Source organism: Chiloscyllium punctatum, chromosome 26 (genome assembly GCF_047496795.1).
Source record: "Chiloscyllium punctatum isolate Juve2018m chromosome 26, sChiPun1.3, whole genome shotgun sequence".
Taxonomy (NCBI): Eukaryota; Metazoa; Chordata; class Chondrichthyes; order Orectolobiformes; family Hemiscylliidae; genus Chiloscyllium; species Chiloscyllium punctatum.
Window position 1 is genome coordinate 31,725,360 of NC_092764.1, and position 20,522 is coordinate 31,745,881.

At 44.1% G+C, this 20,522-nt stretch overlaps 1 protein-coding gene across 2 annotated transcripts in view; it reads left to right on the forward strand.

Annotated features, from left to right (window-relative positions):
* The first annotated feature begins 277 nt into the window (after positions 1 to 277).
* mvda (mevalonate (diphospho) decarboxylase a) overlaps positions 278 to 20,522 on the forward strand; it is a 46,386-nt gene continuing 26,141 nt past the window's right edge. For both annotated transcript variants that reach the window (XM_072596059.1, XM_072596060.1), the window contains exons 1-3: positions 278 to 515; positions 3,363 to 3,433; positions 13,461 to 13,575. In XM_072596059.1, coding sequence (XP_072452160.1) covers positions 293 to 515; positions 3,363 to 3,433; positions 13,461 to 13,575 — 409 coding nt within the window. In that variant the 5' untranslated portion in view covers positions 278 to 292. The remainder of the gene's footprint in view (positions 516 to 3,362; positions 3,434 to 13,460; positions 13,576 to 20,522) is intronic.

The window sequence follows — 20,522 nt, forward strand, 5'->3', positions numbered from 1 at the left end:
TTAACTGAACTGTCAAACTACCAGTCAACAAACAGCTGGTCCACCAGCGACCCCCACCGGCAGCCCGCCGACACAGATGGCCTGCCCCGCACAAACATGGCGCAGACTCGTAGCGGACGTTGTTGCTGTTGCAATGCGCAACATCCACTTTCTTCCCCCAGCTCTGCCATTGCGCTCTCACCCTAAAAGGGGACAATCCCAAATATCTCATTCGCCAATGTGCGCAGTGACGTTCGCGACATGTTATGGTGGTGTCGCCATTCTGATTGGTTAATTGCCGTTACCACGGGAGATGGACCTTTCGCCGATTGGCGGATCATTTACCTGCTGCGGCGTTCCGGCCAATCAGCGCGGAGTGGTGGTGGGGCATATGCGTGGTGTGAGAGGAGGCCGGCGGCGGCGGTGGCGGCAGCGGCAGGTTAACGGTTGTTGTTGCTCTTGGGCGATGGATGAGGGCAGCAGGATGTGGATGGTGACTTGCACGGCCCCTGTCAACATCGCTGTCATCAAATACTGTGAGTATTGACACTGAAACCAGCAACAGATTCAAAATCCTGCTCTTTATTCTGTTGTGCCAGGATTGGTAACTGCTGAGTATGCAAGTAAACTCGGAAAGAGCTAGTACCACCACGATGGACCGAATAGCCTTTTCCCGTGCTGTACAGTTATTTATAACCTGCTAGCACCGCTCTGTCTGTCTGCCTGCCGGGAATGTAAACTAGGCAGACCACTGAGATTAGCTTTGTATTGGGGGCAGACACCTGATGGCAAATAGGACCTTACCACTGTCCTACAAGACTCTTCTCATTTCAACTGATTTAACATGAACTTTTTTTAAAATTTAATTTGCCTAATTTTTAATGTTAATGAAATAAACGGGTGGGCAATCATTATCCTTTCAAACCATATTCTCTCCATCACATGGTCATAACCTCAATGCAAATGCTGTGGAACAGGGATGTGGGATTGTCGTTTCAGCATTGCATATTGCTTCTGGCAGAGGTTAGAAAGAGTTTCTTTTCAAGCCATTTTCTCTGGATGAGATGATTTCAGGAGTTCAAAGTAAAATTGGAAGTGACATCTTAACCAGTTGAATTGTATTGTGGGAAAATTGCCCGTAGTGTTAGGTGTAGAGGAATGGGTCTGGGTAGGTTGCTCTTCGGAGTGTCGTTGTGGACTTGTTGGGCCGAAGGGCCTGTTTCCACACTAAGTAATCTAAAACTCGATCAGTGAGGACTGGTGAAGGTGTACAACAGTATGCTTCTTGATGTTACCATTGCAAATCCATGAGGAAGGGTTTCTCTCACCCACAAGCAGAAGGGAGAGGGGGAGGAAATCAGGAATTGTATTTATTATCTTGATGATTATTGTTGCTGTTTCAGTACTTCAGAATCACCCGGAATGTTTTGGAAAAGAAGAATAAGGTCTTTTGATGGTGGTTGTGGACCAAAAAAAACTAGTGAGGGATGGCCACTTGTCCTTGTCATGGAGTCACAGAGATGTATAGCATGGACATAGACCAGATATCCTAGATTAATCTAGTCCCATTTGCCAACACTTGGCCGATATCCCTCTAAACCCTTCCTATTCATATACCCATCCAAGGTCCTTCTAAATATTGTTATTGTACCAGCCTCCTCCACTTCCTCTGGCAGCTCATTCCATACTCGCACCACCCTTGACATAAAAAAGTTACCCTTTAGGCCCCTTTTAAATCTTTCCCCTCTCACCCTAAACCTATGCTCTCTTGTCCCGGACTTCCCCCAACTCAGGTAAATAGACTTTGTCTATTTACCCTACCTCATGATTTTATAAACCTCTGTAAGGTCACCCCTCAGCTTCCAACGCTCCAGGAAAAATGGCCCCAACCTATTCAGCCTCTCCCTCTAGCTCAAACCCTCCAACCCTGGCAACATCTTGTAAATTTTATCTGAAGCCTTTCAAGTTTCACTTCCTTCCTATAGGAGGGAGACCAGAATTGCATACAAGATTCCAAAAGTGGCCTAACCAATGTCCTGTACAGCCACAGCATGACCTCCCAATTCATTTTCTCAATGCTCTGACCAATAAAGGAAAGCATATTAAACACTTTCTTCACTATTCTATGTACTTGTGACTCAATTTTCAAGGAACTATGAACCTGCACTCCAAGGTCTCCATGTTCAGCAACACTGCCCAACATCTTACCATTAAGTATATAAATGCTACCCTGATTTACCTTTCTAAAATGCAATACCTCACATTTATCTAAATTAAACTCCATTTGCCACTCCACAGCCCCTTGGCCCATCTGATCAAGAGCCCTTCGTACTCTGAGGTAACCTTCTTCCCTACACTTCCAATTTTGATATCATCTGCAAACTTACTAATTGTACTTTCTATGTTCACATCTAAATCATTTGTACAAATGATGTATATAAATACAGGGAGGTTTAATTCTGCACCCCATTGTTCACACTGGACTGAATGTGAAGATTTTAGCCTGACACGCATCAAAAGTGCAGGCAAGGTTGGTGTAGCTAATGGTGGGTTACAAGGTATTATGGTTGTTGGACAGCAAAAGACTTGGTAGATAGGAGTTTGAAGGTTCTGTTGGACGTGTCACGAGGAATAGATTTCTTTCCAGTAAACATGGGAGAAAGTGATTTTGTACAGGGGGTAAGGGCTGTGGATGATAGGAACAGGAATGGTCAGAAATTGCCTCTGAAATAATGGGCATCAACAAATTTAAGATCAAAGGGACTGGCTTAAAATGTGTTAAGGATATTTTTATGGAGGAAAAGCAGTGAATCTACTCAGGTGAGAAAGAAATGGGAAAATATGAGGGTGCAGAACATAGCAAAAGTTACAAAACAGACTGGTAGAAGTGTGATTGAGGCCACACCACTGCTGTGATAACTGGGCATTTCATGTGGAAGACTATATAGTCAGCACATTAATGCAATCATCCCTGTTAAACTTCTGGATGAGAAGAGTTTTAGTGACAAGTAAATGGGCATTCTGAAGAGATTGTTAGACGACATCTAGCAGAGCCCAAGGGGATGTTAATAATGGGATAACTGGAACCAGAGCAGGTTGATGAGGTCAACCCCAAGAGGCATTATAGGGTGAGGTGGAGGCCACTACTACGAACGGCATTTGGTTTGCTGCCAAATACTGCTGCCTCATTCAGTTGATCAGAAAATGCCAAGACAGGCACAAATGATAACAATGAGTTGAGATAGTAGTGAAAATACTATTCATTCAAATTAAAATTAAATTGTCTGAAAAATTGGAATTGGTGAAAGGAACTTCAGATAGCAGGAAAGACTTAATGTTATCAGGTATAAAGAGAATTTAAGCTATTTACTTCTTTTGCTTAGGGGGAAAACGAGATGAAGAGCTGATTTTGCCAATTAATTCCTCTCTAAGTGTAACACTACATCAAGATCAGGTAAGGTTTCAGACTCTAAAGATTTTAAAAGATTAAGGGTAGGGTTGATGTTCAAATGTGAATCCCATTCGTGTTCTGGGTTTGCTCTTTGCTTTACTCTCTAGTTAAAGAAATCCACAGATGGCCTAATGACTACTGGTGCTACGTGGAGTGTTTCTCGGTTTTATATAAAGCAGTTTGATCCCTGGCCTGAGATGACCGACAATAACCAAGGCATCAATTGAAGTGGTCTCATTCCCTACGCAAGAGGAGGGGCCAGTCAGACAGGGTTGCTTTCGTGTTAATTATCTAATACTACTCACTGGAATGTGAATCTGTCTGTTAATGATTTGGTTGTGACAAATGATCTGCCTTTGGTCCTTCTACACCTCTACAGAAAGGCTCCTGCCTTCAGTGGAGGGGAAACTTTCATAGCATTTCATCAAAACACATTGTCTGGAGTGGTGTAGAAAGTAATACTGCAGTCTGATGAAGCATTTGGCATTGATAGCTGTACATTAGAAGTAGACTGTATCTTCAGTGATCTCGCATCACATGAGACAGGAACCTGAAGGAAGAAGGTTCCAGTGAAATCCCACTGTGCTATTTTTCTGCATATAATTTAATGCTTAATGTTTGCCCTTGTTTGATGTTAAGTCTTCAATCTTGCTTCAAATTTGCTATATGGTGTCAGAAGTCTGAGAGTTGTTCCCTCATCAATGTTGAAAAAGGCAGAAAAACTGGAAAACCTTCTAACCTGACAAATCGCACATCAGAAATCACCTATGTAGTACTTGAGGTAACTTAGTGAAACCAGGATCTAGTGACAAGTCACTAAATGATTGTTGGGAGGTCATCATTCCTCTGCCGAGGGACCTAAACCATATGGAATTGATTGACCATACTGCATACTGTACAACTTAATATTGGCAATTCAACTGATGCCATTATTGCCTTTGGACTATCAGCTGAATAATGTTCAAGTATTGTGATAGTCCCTATCTTCTCAAAATGCCATCTATCAGAAAACTTCCAAATATGGAGAGATTATCAAAGCTCTAGATTAATATATTAGTGTTCACAGGGTGGTTGTCATAGTTGGAAAAGTTAGTCTAGGACTCCCAGGACTTTGCAACAAAATCTGATTGGGCGCCAGCTAAGAGTTGAGAGTTGGATGCCCCAGAGCACCTGCAACAGAGTTGTGCAGGAAGGCAGTAGCCACCATTGCTGCTTGCTGCGTTGTCAGGGCAGAGCCTTGCTGGTACCCAGCTGATCCAGCTATCAATGCTGAGCATTAATTGTACTGTCTGAAAGGCCATTTTTAGATTATTTGCTAAAGCACTAGAGGAAAACATACATCTGCCAGAGAGAAAAAAAATAAAATCACAATTGCAACTGTCCATGAAGTAGGCAAAACTAAAGAGCAAGATGTACTCTTAGGAGTTCTGTATTGACGAGATGGTTTTGGGTATGCAGATGCCATGGCAAGAAATTTATATTTAAATTGGATTCAGCAGCAGACTTTATCAGTTATTTCAGAATGATTACTATCAGCAAAGCATAAATTTCTCTAACAGTCATCAATTCAACTTTAAGCTGCAGAAACTATCTCAATCCAAGTGAGGATGGATGCGAGGTATAGTTCAGTAAAGGAAGGAATGAGATCACCATTTTCTTTGATTGCAGCCAGTCACCTTAAGACATGACAGGGTCAAGTTTACCAGTAAATTCCCCTTAAAGGTTGAAACAAAGAATCTAAAGATATGTAAGTTTGCAGATAACACCAAAATTGGAGGTGTTGCGGACAGCGAAGAAGGTTACCTCAGATTACAACAGAAGCTTGATCAGATGGGCCAGTGGGCTGAGAAGTGGCAGATGGGAGTTTATTTAGATAAATGCGGGGTGCTGCATTTTGGGAAAGCAAATCTTAGCAGGACTCATACACTTAATGGTAAAGTCCTAGGGAGTGTTGCTGAACAAAGAGACCTTGGGGTGCAGGTTCATAGCTCCTTGAAAGTGGAGTCGCAGGTAGATAGGATAGTGAAGAAGGCGTTAGGTATGCTTTCCTTTATTGGTCAGAGTATTGAGTACAGGAGTTGGGAGGTCATGTTGCAGCTGTACAGGACATTGGTGAGGCCACTGTTGGAATATTGCGTGCAGTTCTGGTCTCCTTCCTATCGGAAAGATGTTGTGAAACTTGAAAGGGTTCAGAAAAGATTTACAAGGATGTTGCCAGTATTGGAGGATTTGAGAAATAGGGAGAGGTTGAATAGGCTGGGGTTGTTTTCCCTGGAGCATCAGAGGCTGCGGAGTGACCTTATAAAGGTTTATAAAATCATGAGGGGCATGGATAGGGTAAATAGACAAAGTCTTTTCCCTGGGGTGGAGGAGTGGCGGGCATAGGTTTAGGGTGAGAGGGGAAAGATATAAAAGAGACCGAAGGGGCAACGTTTCCACGCAGAGAGTGGTGCACGTCTGGAATGAGCTGCCAGAGGAAGTGGTAGAGGCTGCTACAATTGCAACATTTTAAAAGGCATCTGGATGGGTATATGAATAGGAAGAGTTTGGAGTGATATGGGCCACGTGCTGGCAGGTGGGACTAGTTTGGGTTGGAATATCTGGTTGGCATGGACGAGTTGGACTGAAAGGTCAGTTTCTATGTTGTACATCTCTATGACTCAATGACTCTATTATGCTGGTTTAATTTTCCTTAACTCAATTTGATAGAATAATCAATCACATTTTATGGGTGGATTTTCAACAAATTGTACCTTAAAGTAGAATTGTCATGTTGTAATTATCTTTGATATTCTACAATAAAGTATTCATTATCATGTAATTTAGAAACGATTCTTAGAAGAAATATTTGTAAGCAAGTATGAAAGAATTGTGGTCTCCAAATCCTGAAAGACCCACATTTAGCAAGTCTGTAGAATCCGAGCACCATTGAGAGCTTCATATTGAGCTGAATCCTGATGACAGAGTCCAAGAGGGACTAATATTCTCCAAGCTTCATCTTTATTCTGTTCACAGTGCAGTCTTATCTTCTGCAGAAGTTCCTGAGATCTCATTGTTTGCAGCAGAGTAGCCTCAAGTTGAAGTAAATAATACTACTGGTATTATTCCTTCTGTAGGAGTCAGAGGGACGGTTTCGTTTCTTCTCCCCTACAGCTGCTTTCGATGTTCCTTGTTCTACTTTGTCTACCAGATTCATCCTTGGATAAGATGTTGAATAATTCTTTTGCTGTCATAGTAGCTGCAGGTGGTACAGCTGTGAAGTCCTTTTTATAGCAGTTGAACTTGGTTCATTCCCTCAAGCTGGTGTTTTGACCTTCCCCAGCATCCAAAACAGAAAAAGAGAATGAGAATTCCAGTTCAGTGTCTTCATTGACATGGGAGTTGTGGTGTTTTGGGTCTGGAGCTTTGTCTCTTGAATCAATCCTGATGTTCAGGTCATGGTAAGTGTCTCAATCCAGGTAATAGCTGTTGACATCCCACTCCATTGATATGTTTGCTTTTCAAAGAGGTGATAGTAGAAAACATATCTCTGACTTGCACAAAATGAGCTGAGGACACTGGTGATTGACACATTTGATGAAAGGTGGAATGTTGGAGTAGGGTGGAAATGTAAATACTTCACAACATTAACAGTTGTAGGTAGGGTGGACTGGGGAAGAGCTGTAGTATTGTAAGGTTGACAGCTACATTCAACTGGCTCGACTGCATCATCAGTGATGTCAGATTGCATGAGACAGAGAAAGGTCCAGTGAAGTTACGCTCTGCCATGTTTCTGTGTTTATTTTAATAGTACAACTATTAACATAATTTATAGTTATTATGGTGTATAGTGCTCTTCTGTTTCCAATCCCTAGAATATGCTTCTCATATTCCTACATTTGCCAGTTACTGGGCCATCAGTGACGAAATTCAGTTTGGTTACTTAAAGCTTCTCACCTGTGAATGTATGAACACAAACATTTAATGCAAAGTAAAATAATGCCTAAAGATAAAAACATGATTTGATGTTCTTTCTTGGAGCTCTACATATTTCTGTGAAGAAGTAAAATCTGTCTTTGATATTCAGAATTTTAAAAAGGACTTAGCAGAAATCAATAATATGTGAATGGGAAAAATACACTATTGTCACTTTCATGAAAAAAATAGTTTAATAGAATTTGTTCTCTAGCTCAGGGTCAGCATTAGGCAGTTTCATGCCATGTTGGTATGGCTTGATGTAATGTTGAATTCCTTCCTGTGTTAGGTTCTTTACTGAGGTTTTGCACACACCAACCTCTGCAAACGGTTAAAGTTTATTAAAGTTTGTACAAGCTAGGTGACCCCTTTTCACCCCCCTCGCGGGTGTGTGAGCTTTAGTCAGTGAGGCCCTGAACTAAGAAAACACATCCCCTTTATTCAGGTCATTTGGACGTGCGCAGATACTCTGGCCACTCCTCCACACTAAAATGCCACTCAAGACAATCCGCAGTTACTCTGCCACAAGTTACCCCAGGTACAATGGCAGGATGAGATCATCCTCGGAGATAATGCAAATGCTAATCCTGGGAAATTGTTATGCAGACAGTTTTCTGACTCAGTGATTTCCCCAAGACAGTGCAGGTGCTGCATACCTCTGGCCAGAAAGCATTCCTGAATGAAAGATTGAATGATAGTTTAACTTGCCAATAGCAGGGGAGTGATTACAAATGACTGTCAGAATGAAGTGTGAAATACAATGGATGGTCATCCCTGTTCTTTCATGATTGTCGTCCTCACCCAAGGATATTAAAGAGTTAAACTGCACTATTACATTAATGTCCATAGAGATATTCCCACTTAATCTTTTAACATTACACTCAGGCTAATTATTTCCTAGCAAAGGCTGAAACTTCATCTCAGCAAGGTAGTTTAATATTTCACTTCCATCACTATCTTGTCAGTGGTGTTTGGTAGTGAGTTGACGCGGTAATGTGCTTTGGTTGAATTGGAACGGTATTTGGGCTAGTCAGATATGATCGTTTCAGAATATCATCAGAAATTTAAACGTCTGTCCTCTGTTTAAGCATTGGCACGTGCAGCCAAGTACCATTTTTTTAAATCACTCCTGCAGAGGAAAACAGCTATTTGGAGAAAAGTGAAGACAGAGTTTGTGATTGATTTTTTTTTCTCTCTCCCATGTTAACCTATTAGGTGCTGTTAAAATTTGTGCTAGATTTATTTTATTCTATGGGATGTGACAGAGGAAGGAAAGCTAACATTTGTTGCCCATGAACTGATTGCCTTTCGGGATGGCTGACAAAGCCAATTAAGAGTCAACCACATTGCTATGCATTTGATGTCACATGTAGACCAGAACAGGTAAGGATGGTAGATTCAAAACAGACAGAAGTTGCTGGAAAAGTTCATCTTGTACAAAGTTTTGGGTCCAGCGATCCTTCTTCAGGGAATTCTGAGGAAGGGTCACTGGACTCAAAACGTTAACTTTGATTTCTCTTCACGTATGTTGCCAGATCTGCTCAGCTTTTCTAGGGACTTCTGTTTTTGTTTCTAATTTACAACATCTGTAGTTCTTTTGTTTTTTTTTTAGTGTGGTAGATTTCCTTCACTAAGGACCATTAGTTAACCTTATGGGCCTTTTAGTTATATGTCACTATTAGTCTAGCTTTTAATTCCAGATTTAATTGAATTCTTATTTCGCCCATTGCCATGGAGAAATGTGAATCCATATCTCCAGAACACAGGTGTTCAGAGTCCCAATCCAGTGACATTGCTACAATGCCACCATCCCAATTTCCCTCCCCCATTTCTTGCATCATGGGAGTGACAATTGGAAAATACCTAATCAGCTGTAAAGCACATTGGATATCCTGAGGAATGCAAGATTTTATGAATTTGTCTTTTTCTTTTAACCAAAGAATGGGAACAATAAAACACTTTGAGGGGATGTTGATCAGTAAGTTGAACTAATTTCTAGTTACAGTATTAGAGACTTATGAAGAAGGAATAAGAATAGGCTATTTAGGCCTTTGAGCTTGCTCTGCCATTTGATAACATGATGGCTGATCTGATTTAACTTCAATTTAACATTTCTGCATATCTCTGATAATCTTTCAGTCCCTTGATAATCAAGGTTAAAGGTTTTGAGCAAGGGAATTCCAAAGACACTCGACCTTGTGAGAGAAAACGTTAATGGTGATGAATTCCTATATGAATCATCTGAACCTCCTCTGAGAGGTACCCAGTATTACAACTGCCAGTCTTCAACCACATCGATTCACTCCTTGTGATGTCAAGAAATAGTTGAAGACACTGGAGACTGCAAAGATGTGAGCCCTGACCACATTCTGGAAATTGTACTGAAGATGTACTTCAGCCTTTATTGCTCCCAAGCGGTTTCAGAGCTAAGACACTAACTTCTATCACAACAATATGAAAAATTGCGCAGGTACATGGGACAAATCCAAATCTGCCCAATTAGTGCCTCATCAGTAAAGTGATGGAAGATGTCAACAACAGTACTATCGAGTAGCAGCTGCTTGGCAACAATCTGCTTGGTGTTGCTCAGTTTGGGCTTCGTTAGGACCACTCATTGCCTGACCTCATTATTGCCTTTATTCAAACAAGGGCTGAAAGAGCTAAATTCTTGAAGTGAGAGACACTGCCCTTGACATTAAGGCTGTGGTTGAGTGAATGTGGCATTGAGGAGCCTTAGCAATACTGGAGTCAATAGAGTCTGGTAAAACTCTGGTCAGAGTCATATCTGGGACAAAGGAAGATGTCTGGTCATTAGAGGTCAGTGATCTCAGATCCAGGACACATCTGCAGGCATTTCTCAGGGTGATGTCCAAGGCTGAGCCATCTTCAGCTGCTTCAACATTGACCTCATGTAGTCTATCATAAGGTCAGAAGTGAGGAGATTTGCTGCTGATTGTACATTATTCAGCACTGTTTGCAACACCTTTTATGTACTGAAGCAGTCCCTAGCTAAATGCAGCAGGACCTGGACAATATCCAGGCTTAGAATGAAAAGTTGCAAGTAACATTTGCAAGGAGCACAAACGCCAGGCTATGACTATCTCCAACAAGAGCAAATCTAGCCATCAAAGTTGTCATCACTGAATTCCCCCACTATCCACATCATCAGATTATTGTTGACCAGAAACTGAACTGGACCAACCTTATAAATACCATGTCTATAAGAGCGGGTCAGAGGCTTGAATGCTACAACAGGTAACTTGCCTCCTGACTCCCCAAAGTTTATTATAGAGTCATAGATATGCCAACCAGATATCCCAACCCAATCCCAATCCCAACCCAATCCCATCTGCCAGCACCCGGCCCATATCCCTCTTAAACCCTTCCTATTCATATACCCATCCAAATGCCTCTTAAATGTTGCAATTGTACCAGCCTCCACCACATCCTCTGGCAGCTCATTCCATACATGTACTATCCTCTGTGTGAAAAAGTTGCCCCTTAGGTCTCTTTTATATCTTTTTCCCTCTCACCCTCTAATTCTGGACTCCCCGACCCCAGGGAAAAGACTTTGTCTATTTATGCTATCCATGCCCCTCATAATTTTGTAAACCTCTATAAGGTCACCCCTCAGCCTCCGACGCTCCAGGGAAAACAGCCCCAGCCTGTTCAGTCTCTCCCTGTAGCTCGAATCCTCCTCCCTGGCAACATCCTTGTAAATCTTTTCTGAACCCTTTCAAGTTTCACACCATCTCTCCGATAGGAAGGAGACCAGAATTGCACGCAATATTCCAACAGTTCACTATCTATAAGGCACGAGGTAGGAGTTTAAGTGGCTGAGGAACTGAATAATTACTTTGTGTCTGTCTTCAGTGGAAGACATGATTACTATTCCAAAATTGGAGAGTGATGGGGCAGGGCTGAGTATGGTGGCCATCACCAAAGAGGTGCTAGAAAAACTGAAGGACTTGAAGGTGAATAAATCACCTGGACCAGATGGACTACACCCCAGAGTTCTAAAGGAGCTAGCTGAAGAGACATTGGAATCGTTCGTGTTGATCTTTCAGGAATGGCTAGAACCAGGTAGGGTTCCAGAGGACTGGAAAATTGCTAACATGACACCCCTGTTTAAAAAGGGAGTTAAGCAAAAGAAAACTTAGAGACTGATTAGCCTAACCTTGGTCATGGGTAAGATCCTGAAATCCATTGTGAAGGATGAGATTTCTGAATATTTGGAAGTGTATGGTAAAATAGGGCAAGATCAGCATGGTTTCATCCGGAGGTCATGCCTGACAAATCTAGATTTCTTTTGAGGAAGTAATGAACAGATTAGACTAAGGAGTGCCAACAGATGTTATCTACCTAGACTTCAAGAAGGCCTTTGACAAGGTGCTGCACAAGAGGCTGCTGACAAGATAAGGGCTCATGGTGTTAGAGGCAAGGTGCTAGCATGGATAGAAGCTTGGCTATCTGGCAGAAAGCAGAGAGTGGGGATAAAAGGGTCCTTCTCAGGATGGCAGCAGGTGACAAGCAATGTTCTGTAAGGCTCCGTGTTGGGACCACAACTTTTCACTTTATACGTTAATGAAGTAAATGAAGGAACTGAGGGAATTCTGGCTAAGTTTGCAGATGGTACAAAGATAGGTGGAGGGACAGGTAGTATTGAGGCGGCAGGGAGTCTGCAGAAGGATTTGTCCACTCAACCTGTCCAAAGAAGCGGTAGATGGAGTACAGTGTGGGAAAGTGAGGTCATGTAGTTTGGTAGGAAGAACAAAGGCATGGACTATTTTATAACTGGGGAGAAAATTCAGAAATCTGAAGTGCAAAGAGACTTGGGAGTTTTAGTCCAGGGTGCCTCAAGGTTAACTTGCAGATTTAGTCAGTAGTTAGGAAGGCAAATGCAATGATGGTATTTATTTTGAGAGTACTTGAATACAAAAGCAAGGATGTACTTCTGAGGCTCTATAAGGCTCTGATCAGATCACATTTGGAGTATTGTGCATAGTTTTAGTCCTCATACCTCAGGAAGGATGTACTGGCCCTGTGATTTCTGAGGAGGTTCATGAGAATAGCTCCAGCTTAACATGATGAACACTTCAGGATGCTGGGTTTATGCTCGATGGAGTTTAGAAGGATGAGGGGAGATCTAATTGAAATATACAGAATACTGAATGGCCTGGACAGAGTGGATGTTGGGAAGATGTTTCCATTAGTAGGAGAGATTAGGACCAGGGCATAGCTTTAGAGTAAAGGGAAGATCTTTTAGAATGGAGATAAGGAGAAACTTCCTCAGCCAAAGAGTGGTGAATTTATCGAATTCACTTCCATGGAAGGCTGTGGAGGTCAGGTCACTGAGTATATTTTAAGCCTGAGAGTATCAAGGTTTTGGGGGGAAAAAGCAGGAGAATAGGGTTGAGAAACTTACCAGCCATGATTGAATAGCAAAGCAGACTCTCTAGGCTGAATGGCCTAATTTCTGCTCCTATGTCTTTATGATCTAATGGAATTCTTCCCACTTGCCTGCTTTGAGCGCAGCTTCAAAAACACACAAGACAAAGCAGCCCACTTCACTGGTACCATATTCGCAAATATTCAGACACTCCACCACTGATGCTCAACAGTGATGTAGAAATTCACGAAAGTTTCTTAAACAGCACCTTTCAGTCCCATGACACTACGATCTAGAAGGGCAAGGACAGCAGATACATGGGGAACTTGACCACCTGCAAATTTCCCTCGAAGTCGTCCTGAGTTGGAAATACTGTTCCTTCAGAGTTACTAGGTCAAAATCCTGGAATTCCCTCCTCAAAAGTATTGAGAGTCTACCTATAGCAACTGGATTATAATGCTTCAAAAAGGCAGCTCACTGCCCAACCTTAATTGCCCTGGAAAAGGTGGTAATGAAGGATGGCCCAGCCAGTGATGGCCACATCACATGAATGAACAAAAAAAAATTGAACTTATTATTCCTAAAGCTAACTGCTTTAAGAAAGGTGTGTCTGGTTATGTAATCCAACTGGCATTCAAGTGCTGAGTTTTACCAATGTTACATGACTTTTTTTTTGTGTAATTTCAGTTAAAGAGTACAACTACAGTAGCTGCAAGTCGGGATTTTAAGGAGGACAGAATATGGCTAAATGGAAAAGAGGAAAACATCAACCACCCAAGACTGCAGACGTGCTTACGAGAAAGTGGGTATCAGTTAGGCATTCTGCGTAACGTTTCTGAAAACGACGCTGTACCGCTGGAAAAAGTTCTTTTGGAGTCTGATCTATGTTAGGGATTCATTTAATTGTGTAGTAATGCAGACTTGTTGATTTGGTATTAACCAGCTGTGTGTTAGTGCAAGAAGCTGTCAAAACATGCAATCTTTGGAGGACATGGATGATGTTTTATGGCTGAGAGAGCCAGATGGAATCCTGCTGTAATATCAAATTATTAAATATTCTAATATTCCCATTACAGCTGGGAATCAGAATCCATCCGTTTGTTGGACGGATGGATTCTGATCGGCACAAGCAACGTTCTAAACAATTTTTTTGCCAATCTATTGTATGAATTTGTAAATTTAATTGTAATTTTTAAAGTCTTTATCAGATGGGGTTTATAATAGACAAAGCACTGGACTAATAGAGTATAAAACCTTGCTGTACAAATGAGGAAGAATTTGACACTCCACTCATCAGTTTTTACATTTGGAATACGTTCCTCTTGGGGTACCGTACACATCATAAACCATAAATGTTCATCAAATTAGTGTAATGAAATATTTGTCATTTTAAAGCCTTTATATCTCAGACTTTAATTGTGATAAACTCACCATTTCATTGAATCCTGATGGTTTACTTTGCCCCTCTTCATCCCAATGTTTGCAGGGATGTCTTCAGCTTCTAAATCTCATGACCTGGAATTCAAAGCTTAAAACCCTCCATACCTGCAGCATCCCTTCCTTTATAATCCTAGAAGCAGATCTACTGCCCCCTGTTCACACCTTCCCTCTGTCCATGAGCCTACGTTTTCCATCATCCCACATTGATTACCTCAAGGCCTGGGTTACAATCCTGGGACTCCAGAACCTGTCTTCCTGGCAGCAACCGTGGCCTTCCCAGTGAATCTGCTGAGCGTGGGAGCTGTGGCCTCTGCTGGCAGCTTGGTAGTAAAGACCTAGAGTTTTGATTCCAGATTAAGGCTCATCACTGCCTGATTAGTTTGTGGTTTGGCAGACCTTCATGTGCAAAGGCAGCAAAGGTCTTTGACAGGCTGTCCAGTGGGCAAATCATACCCTAATTTCTCATCAAAAATACAGTCTGTATGATTTACATTTAATCAGAAAATGCAGCAATATTTGTTTTCCGCCTGTGTTCCTACATTACATAGTGATTATGCTTCAAAAGTACTTCATGGCTGTAAAATGGCTTGGGACATCCTTTGGTCATTGGAACATGGTGTAAGAATGCATGTTTTTTTTAAACTTTTTTCCAGGTAGTTAATGGATACAAACGTGAAATTTAGTGAACTCTTTCAGCTGAGCACAATATTTTTAAAGTTATCGGAAACTATAATACAAAAATTGGACTGAAATGGATGACTTATTCATTTCATATTACATCCCAGCAGAAATGAACCCATTCAGATCTTATATCAGTTTATAATTTTGCCTGGGGTTAATTTGGCAATCCTTGGTATGTGCCTGTTAATGTGAAGGTCAAGGCGGGTAGGTATAGGGAATGCTGGATGACGAGATAAATTGAGGCTCTGGTCAAGAAAAAGAAAAGGCAAAAATCAGATATAGACAGGATCGAGTGAATCCCCAAAGGAGTAGAAGAGAGAAATCAGGAGGGCAAAAAAGGAACACGAGGTAGCTTTGCCAAATAGAGTTAAGAAGAATCTTAAGAGATTCTGCAAATACATTAAGGACAAAAGAGTAACTGGGGAGAAAATAGAAGTACTGAACAAATATTTTGCATCAGTATTTACTGTAGAGAAGGGCATGTAAGCTCAATTATTTGTGGAAATATATAATGATGTCTTGGAAAGTGCCCATATTACAGAAGAGAAGATGCTGGAGGTCTTAAAGCATATAAAGGTAGATAAATCTCCAGGAGCTGATCAGATGTTTCCCAGAACTTTGTGGAAAGCTGGGGAATAGACTGCTGGCCCCATTGCTCAGATATTTGTATCATCAATAGCCACATGTGAGGAGCCAGAAGACTGGAGGTTGGTTAATGTGTTGCCATTATTTAAGAAAGACTGTAAGGAAAAATCAGGGAACTGTAGACCAGTGAGCCCAGTCAGTGGTAGGTAAATTGTTGGAGGGGATTCTGAGAGACGGGATTAGCATGCATTTGGAAAGGTGAGGACTGATTAGGGATAGTCAGCATGTCTTTGTGCATGGGAAGGCAAAGTGGTAGACATCCATATGGACTTCAGCAAAGCATTCGACAAGTTTCTGCATGGTAGACTGATTAGTAAAGTTTGAGAGTGTGATGCTGGAAAAGCACAGCAGGTCAGGCAACATTCAAGGAGCAGGAGAATCGACATTTCGGGCAAAAGCCTCTAATCTCTAGCACCTGCAGTCCTCACTTTTGCCTGGTTAGTAAGGTTAGCTCACCGAATCCAGGTGGAGCTAGCCAATTGGATACAAAATTGGTTTGAAGATAGGAGACAGAGGTTGTAGTGGAGAATTGTTTTTCGGACTGTGACCAGTGGTGTGTCACAAGGATTAGTGCTGGGTCCACTGTTTTTCACTGTTTATATGAATGATTTGGATGTGAATATATTAAGTTTGCAAATGACACCAAAATAGGTGGTGTAGTTGACAGTGAAGAAGGTTATCGCTCAGTACAACAGGAACTTATCAGGTGGTCCAATGAGTGGCAGATGGAGTTTAATTTAGTTAAATGTGATGTGTTGTACTTTGGTAAGGCAAATCAGGGCAAGACTTATACAGTTAATGGTAGGGTCCTGGGGAGTGTTGACAAACAAACTGACCCAGAGGTGCAAATGCATAGTTCCTTGAAAGTGGAGTGGCAGGTACACTGGGTGGTGAAGAAGGCGTTTGGCATGCTTGCTTTCATTGGTCAGAGCATTGAGTGGAGGAGTTGGGATGTCATGTTGCAGCTGTCAAGACATTGGTGAGGCCTCTCTTAGAATACAAGGAACCTCAACTCTCCGAACAAGATGGGTGGGCATTATTTTGTTCAGATAATCGGTTACTCGATTAAATGCCTTTCCTGTGAGGCTCAGAGTTTTTAAAGTCTGCTCCCCATTCAGGAGACTGCAGCAGCACGCGTTGTGCGAGACCCTGCCCCCAAAACCCTGTCCAACCCCGCCTCCCACCCTGTCCAACATGCTCCCTGCCAGCCCCCGCTCCCCAAACCCATCCAACCCCGCCCCTGCCAGCCCCACCTTCCAAACCCATCCAACACTGCCCTCACCCAACACCGCTCCCTGCCCTCAACCTCATCCAACACCGTTCCCCCACCCCCAACCCCGTCCAACACCTCCCCCGACATGCGCAACCCCTGTCCACCTGCCTCTTCAGGGCAGCCGAACTGTACACCAACAACAAGACTGCTGCTGCAGCTGCCTATGGGTAAATCTCCAAATAGCACGTACACATGCGCAGCCACACATACAACTTTTTACTGCAATGTTTTGACAGGTTCCACCTTTGCCCTGTACAGGACAATGTTGGAGAGATATCTGGGGAAGGGGGGGTTTAGGGTACACCTTGCTGTGGAACTACAGAGAAAGTGTGGGGAGAGAGAGAGGGTGGGAGATCAGTCATTTGGAGATGGTGCCTGTTTAATCACTATAAACAAAAGATGTGATCACTTTTGGAAACACGTCTTTGATGTAATGTTTCTATCAGGACCTCACATCTCCTTCGGATAATCCAATTTTCGGATAATTGGTATTTGGATACTCTAGGTTCTTCTGTAATGTGTACAGTTCTGGTCACAGTTCTATAGGAAAGATGTTAAATTTCATAGGGTGCAGAAAAGACTTACGAGGATGTTGCAAGGACTGGAGCCATAGGAAGCGGCTGAATAGGCTGTGGCTATTTTTCGTGGAGGGTCGGAGGCTGAGGGGTGACCTTATAGAGGTTTATAAAATCATCAAGGGCATAGACGAGTCTTTTTCCCAAGGTAGAGGGTTTAAAACTAGAGGGCATAGGTTTACGGTGAGAGTGGAAAGATTTAAAAGGACCTGAGAGGTAACATTTTCATGTAGTGGGTGGTGTGTGTGTGGAATGAGCGATCAGAGGAAGTGAGGTAAAAACAATGACTGCAGATGCTGGAAACCAGATTCTGGATTAGTGGTGCTGGAAGAGCACAGCAGTTCAGGCAGCATCCAAGGAGTTTCGAAATCGATGTTTCAGGCAAAAGCCCTTCATCAGGAATAAAGGCACTGAGCCTGAAGCGTAGAGAGATAAGCTAGAGGAAGGTGGGGGTGGGGAGAAAGTAGCATAGAGTACAATGGGTGAGTGGGGGAGGGGATGAAGGTGATAGGTCAGGGAGGAGAGGGTGGAGTGGATAGGTGGAAAAGGAGATAGGCAGGTAGGACAAGTCCGGACAAGTCATGGGGACAGTGCTGAGCTGGAAGTTTAGAACTAGGGTGAGGTGGGGGAAGGGGAAATGAGGAAACTGTTGAAGTCCACATTGATGCCCTGGGGTTGAAGTGTTCCGAGGCGGAAGATGAGGCGTTCTTCCTCCAGGCGTCTGGTGGTGAGGGAGCGGCGGTGAAGGAGGCCCAGGACCTCCATGTCCTCGGCAGAGTGGGAGGGGAAGTTGAAATGTTGGGCCACGGGGTGGTGTGGTTGATTGGTGCGGGTGTCCTGGAGATGTTCCCAAAAGCGCTCTGCTAGGAGGCGCCCAGTCTCCCCAATGTAGAGGAGACCGCATCGGGAGCACGGATAAAATAAATGATATTAGTGGATGTGCAAGTAAAACTTTGGATGTGGAAGGCTCCTTTAGGGCCTTGGATAGAGGTAAGGGAGGAGGTGTGGGCGCAGGTTTTACAGTTCCTGCGGTGGCAGGGGAAAGTACCAGGATGGGAGGGTGGGTTGTAGGGGGGCGTGGACCTGACCAGGTAGTCACAGAGGGAACGGTCTTTGCGGAAGGTGGAAAGGTGTGGGGAGGGAAAGAAATCCCTGGTGGTGGGGTCTGTTTGGAGGTGGCGGAAATGTCGGCGGATGATCTGGTTTATACGAAGGTTGGTTGGGTAGAAGGTGAGCACCAGGGGCGTTCTGTCCTTGTTACGGTTGGAGGGGTGGTGTCTGAGGGCGGAGGTGCGGGATGTGGATGAGATGCATTTGAGGGCATCTTTAACCACGTGGGAAAGGAAATTGTGGTCTCTAAAGAAGGAGGCCATCTGGCGTGTTCTGTGGTGGAACTGTTCCTCCTGGGAGCAGATACGGCGGAGGCAGAGGAATTGGGATTACGGGATGGCATTTTTGCAAGAGGTAGGATCGGAAGAGGTGTAATCCAGGTAGCTGTGGGAGTCGGTGGGTTTGTAAAAAATGTCAGTGTCAAGTCAGTTGTTATTAATGGAGATGGAGAGGTCCAGGAAGGGGAGGGAGGTGTCCGAGATGGTCCAGGTAAATTTAAGGTCAGGGTGGAATGTGTTGGTGAAGTTGATGAATTGCTCGACCTCCTCGCGGGAGCACGAGGTGGCGCCAATGCAGTCATCAATGTAGCGGAGGAAGAGGTGGGGAGTGGTGCCGGTGTAATTACAGAAGATCAACTGCTCTACGTAGCCAACAAAGAGACAGGCATAGCTGGGGCCCATACGTGTGCCCATGGCTACCCCTTTGGTCTGGAGGAAGTGGGAGGATTCAAAGGAGAAATTGTTAAGGGTGAGGACCAGTTCGGCCAAACGAATGAGTGTCGATGGAAGGGTACTGTTGGGGACGTCTGGAGAGAAAAAAACGGAGGGCTTGCAGGCCCTGGTCATGGCGGATGGAGGTGTAGAGGGATTGGATATCCATGGTAAAGATGAGGCGTTGGGGGTCGGGGAAATGGAAGTCTTGGAGGAGGTGGAGGGCGTGGGTGGTGTCTCGAATGTATGTGGGGAGTTCCTGGACTAGGTGGGGGACAGGACAGTGTCGAGGTAGGTAGAGATGGGTTCAGTGGGGCAGGAGCATGCTGAGACAATGAGTCGGCCAGGGTGGTCAGGCTTGTGGATCTTGGGAAGGAGGTAGAACCGGGCAGTGCGGGGTTCCCGGACTATGAGGTTGGAAGCTGTGGGTGGGATATCTCCTGAGGTGATGAGGTTCTATATGGTCTGGGAGATGATGGTTTAGTGATGGGGGGGGTAGGGTCATGGTCGAGGGGGCAGTAGGAAGAGGTGCCCTTGAGTTGACGTTTGGCTTCAGCGGTGTAGAGGTCAGTGCGCCAGACTACCACTGCGCCCCCTTTATCCGCTGGCTTGATGGTGAGGTTGGGATTGGACCAGAGGGATTGGAGGGCTGCGCGTTGAGGGTGAGAGGTTGGAGTGGGGGAGGGATGTAGACAGGTTGAGGTGGTTAATGTCCCGGCGGCAGTTGGAAATGAAGAGGTTGAGGGCAGGTAATAGGCCAGCGCAGGGTGTCCAGGTGGATACAGTGTGTTGGAGGTGGGCGAAGGCGTCCTCTGAAGGTAGGCGGAAATCCTGATTGTGAAAGTAAGCTCTGAGGCGGAGGCGACGGAAGAATTGTTCGACGTCACGGTGTGTATTAAATTCATTGATGCGTGGACGGAGGGGGATGAAGGTGAGACCTTTGCTGAGGACTGATCGTTCGTCCTCAGTGAGGGGGAGGTCTGGGGGGATGGTGAAAACTCGGCAGGGCTGGGAGCTGGGATCTGGTGTGGGTGTAGAGCTGGGAGTGGGGGCGGAACCTGTTACTGGAGTGGGTGTGATGGTGGGGGGAATGGGGGTGGAGTCATGAGCAGGGGTAGTGTTCCCCTTGTGGTTCTGGGGGTGGGGATTGTGACAGTGGGGTCTGTGGGGGGCATGTCAGCAGAATGTAGGTGAGTGGCGCTGGTGGGGGCGGAAGTGGTGGTGACCACGGCAGTAGGGGTGGCGGAAGTCACTGAGCATGTGGCATCAGCGATGATGTGAAAGGTGAAGTGATGTCACGTGTGATGCATGAGGA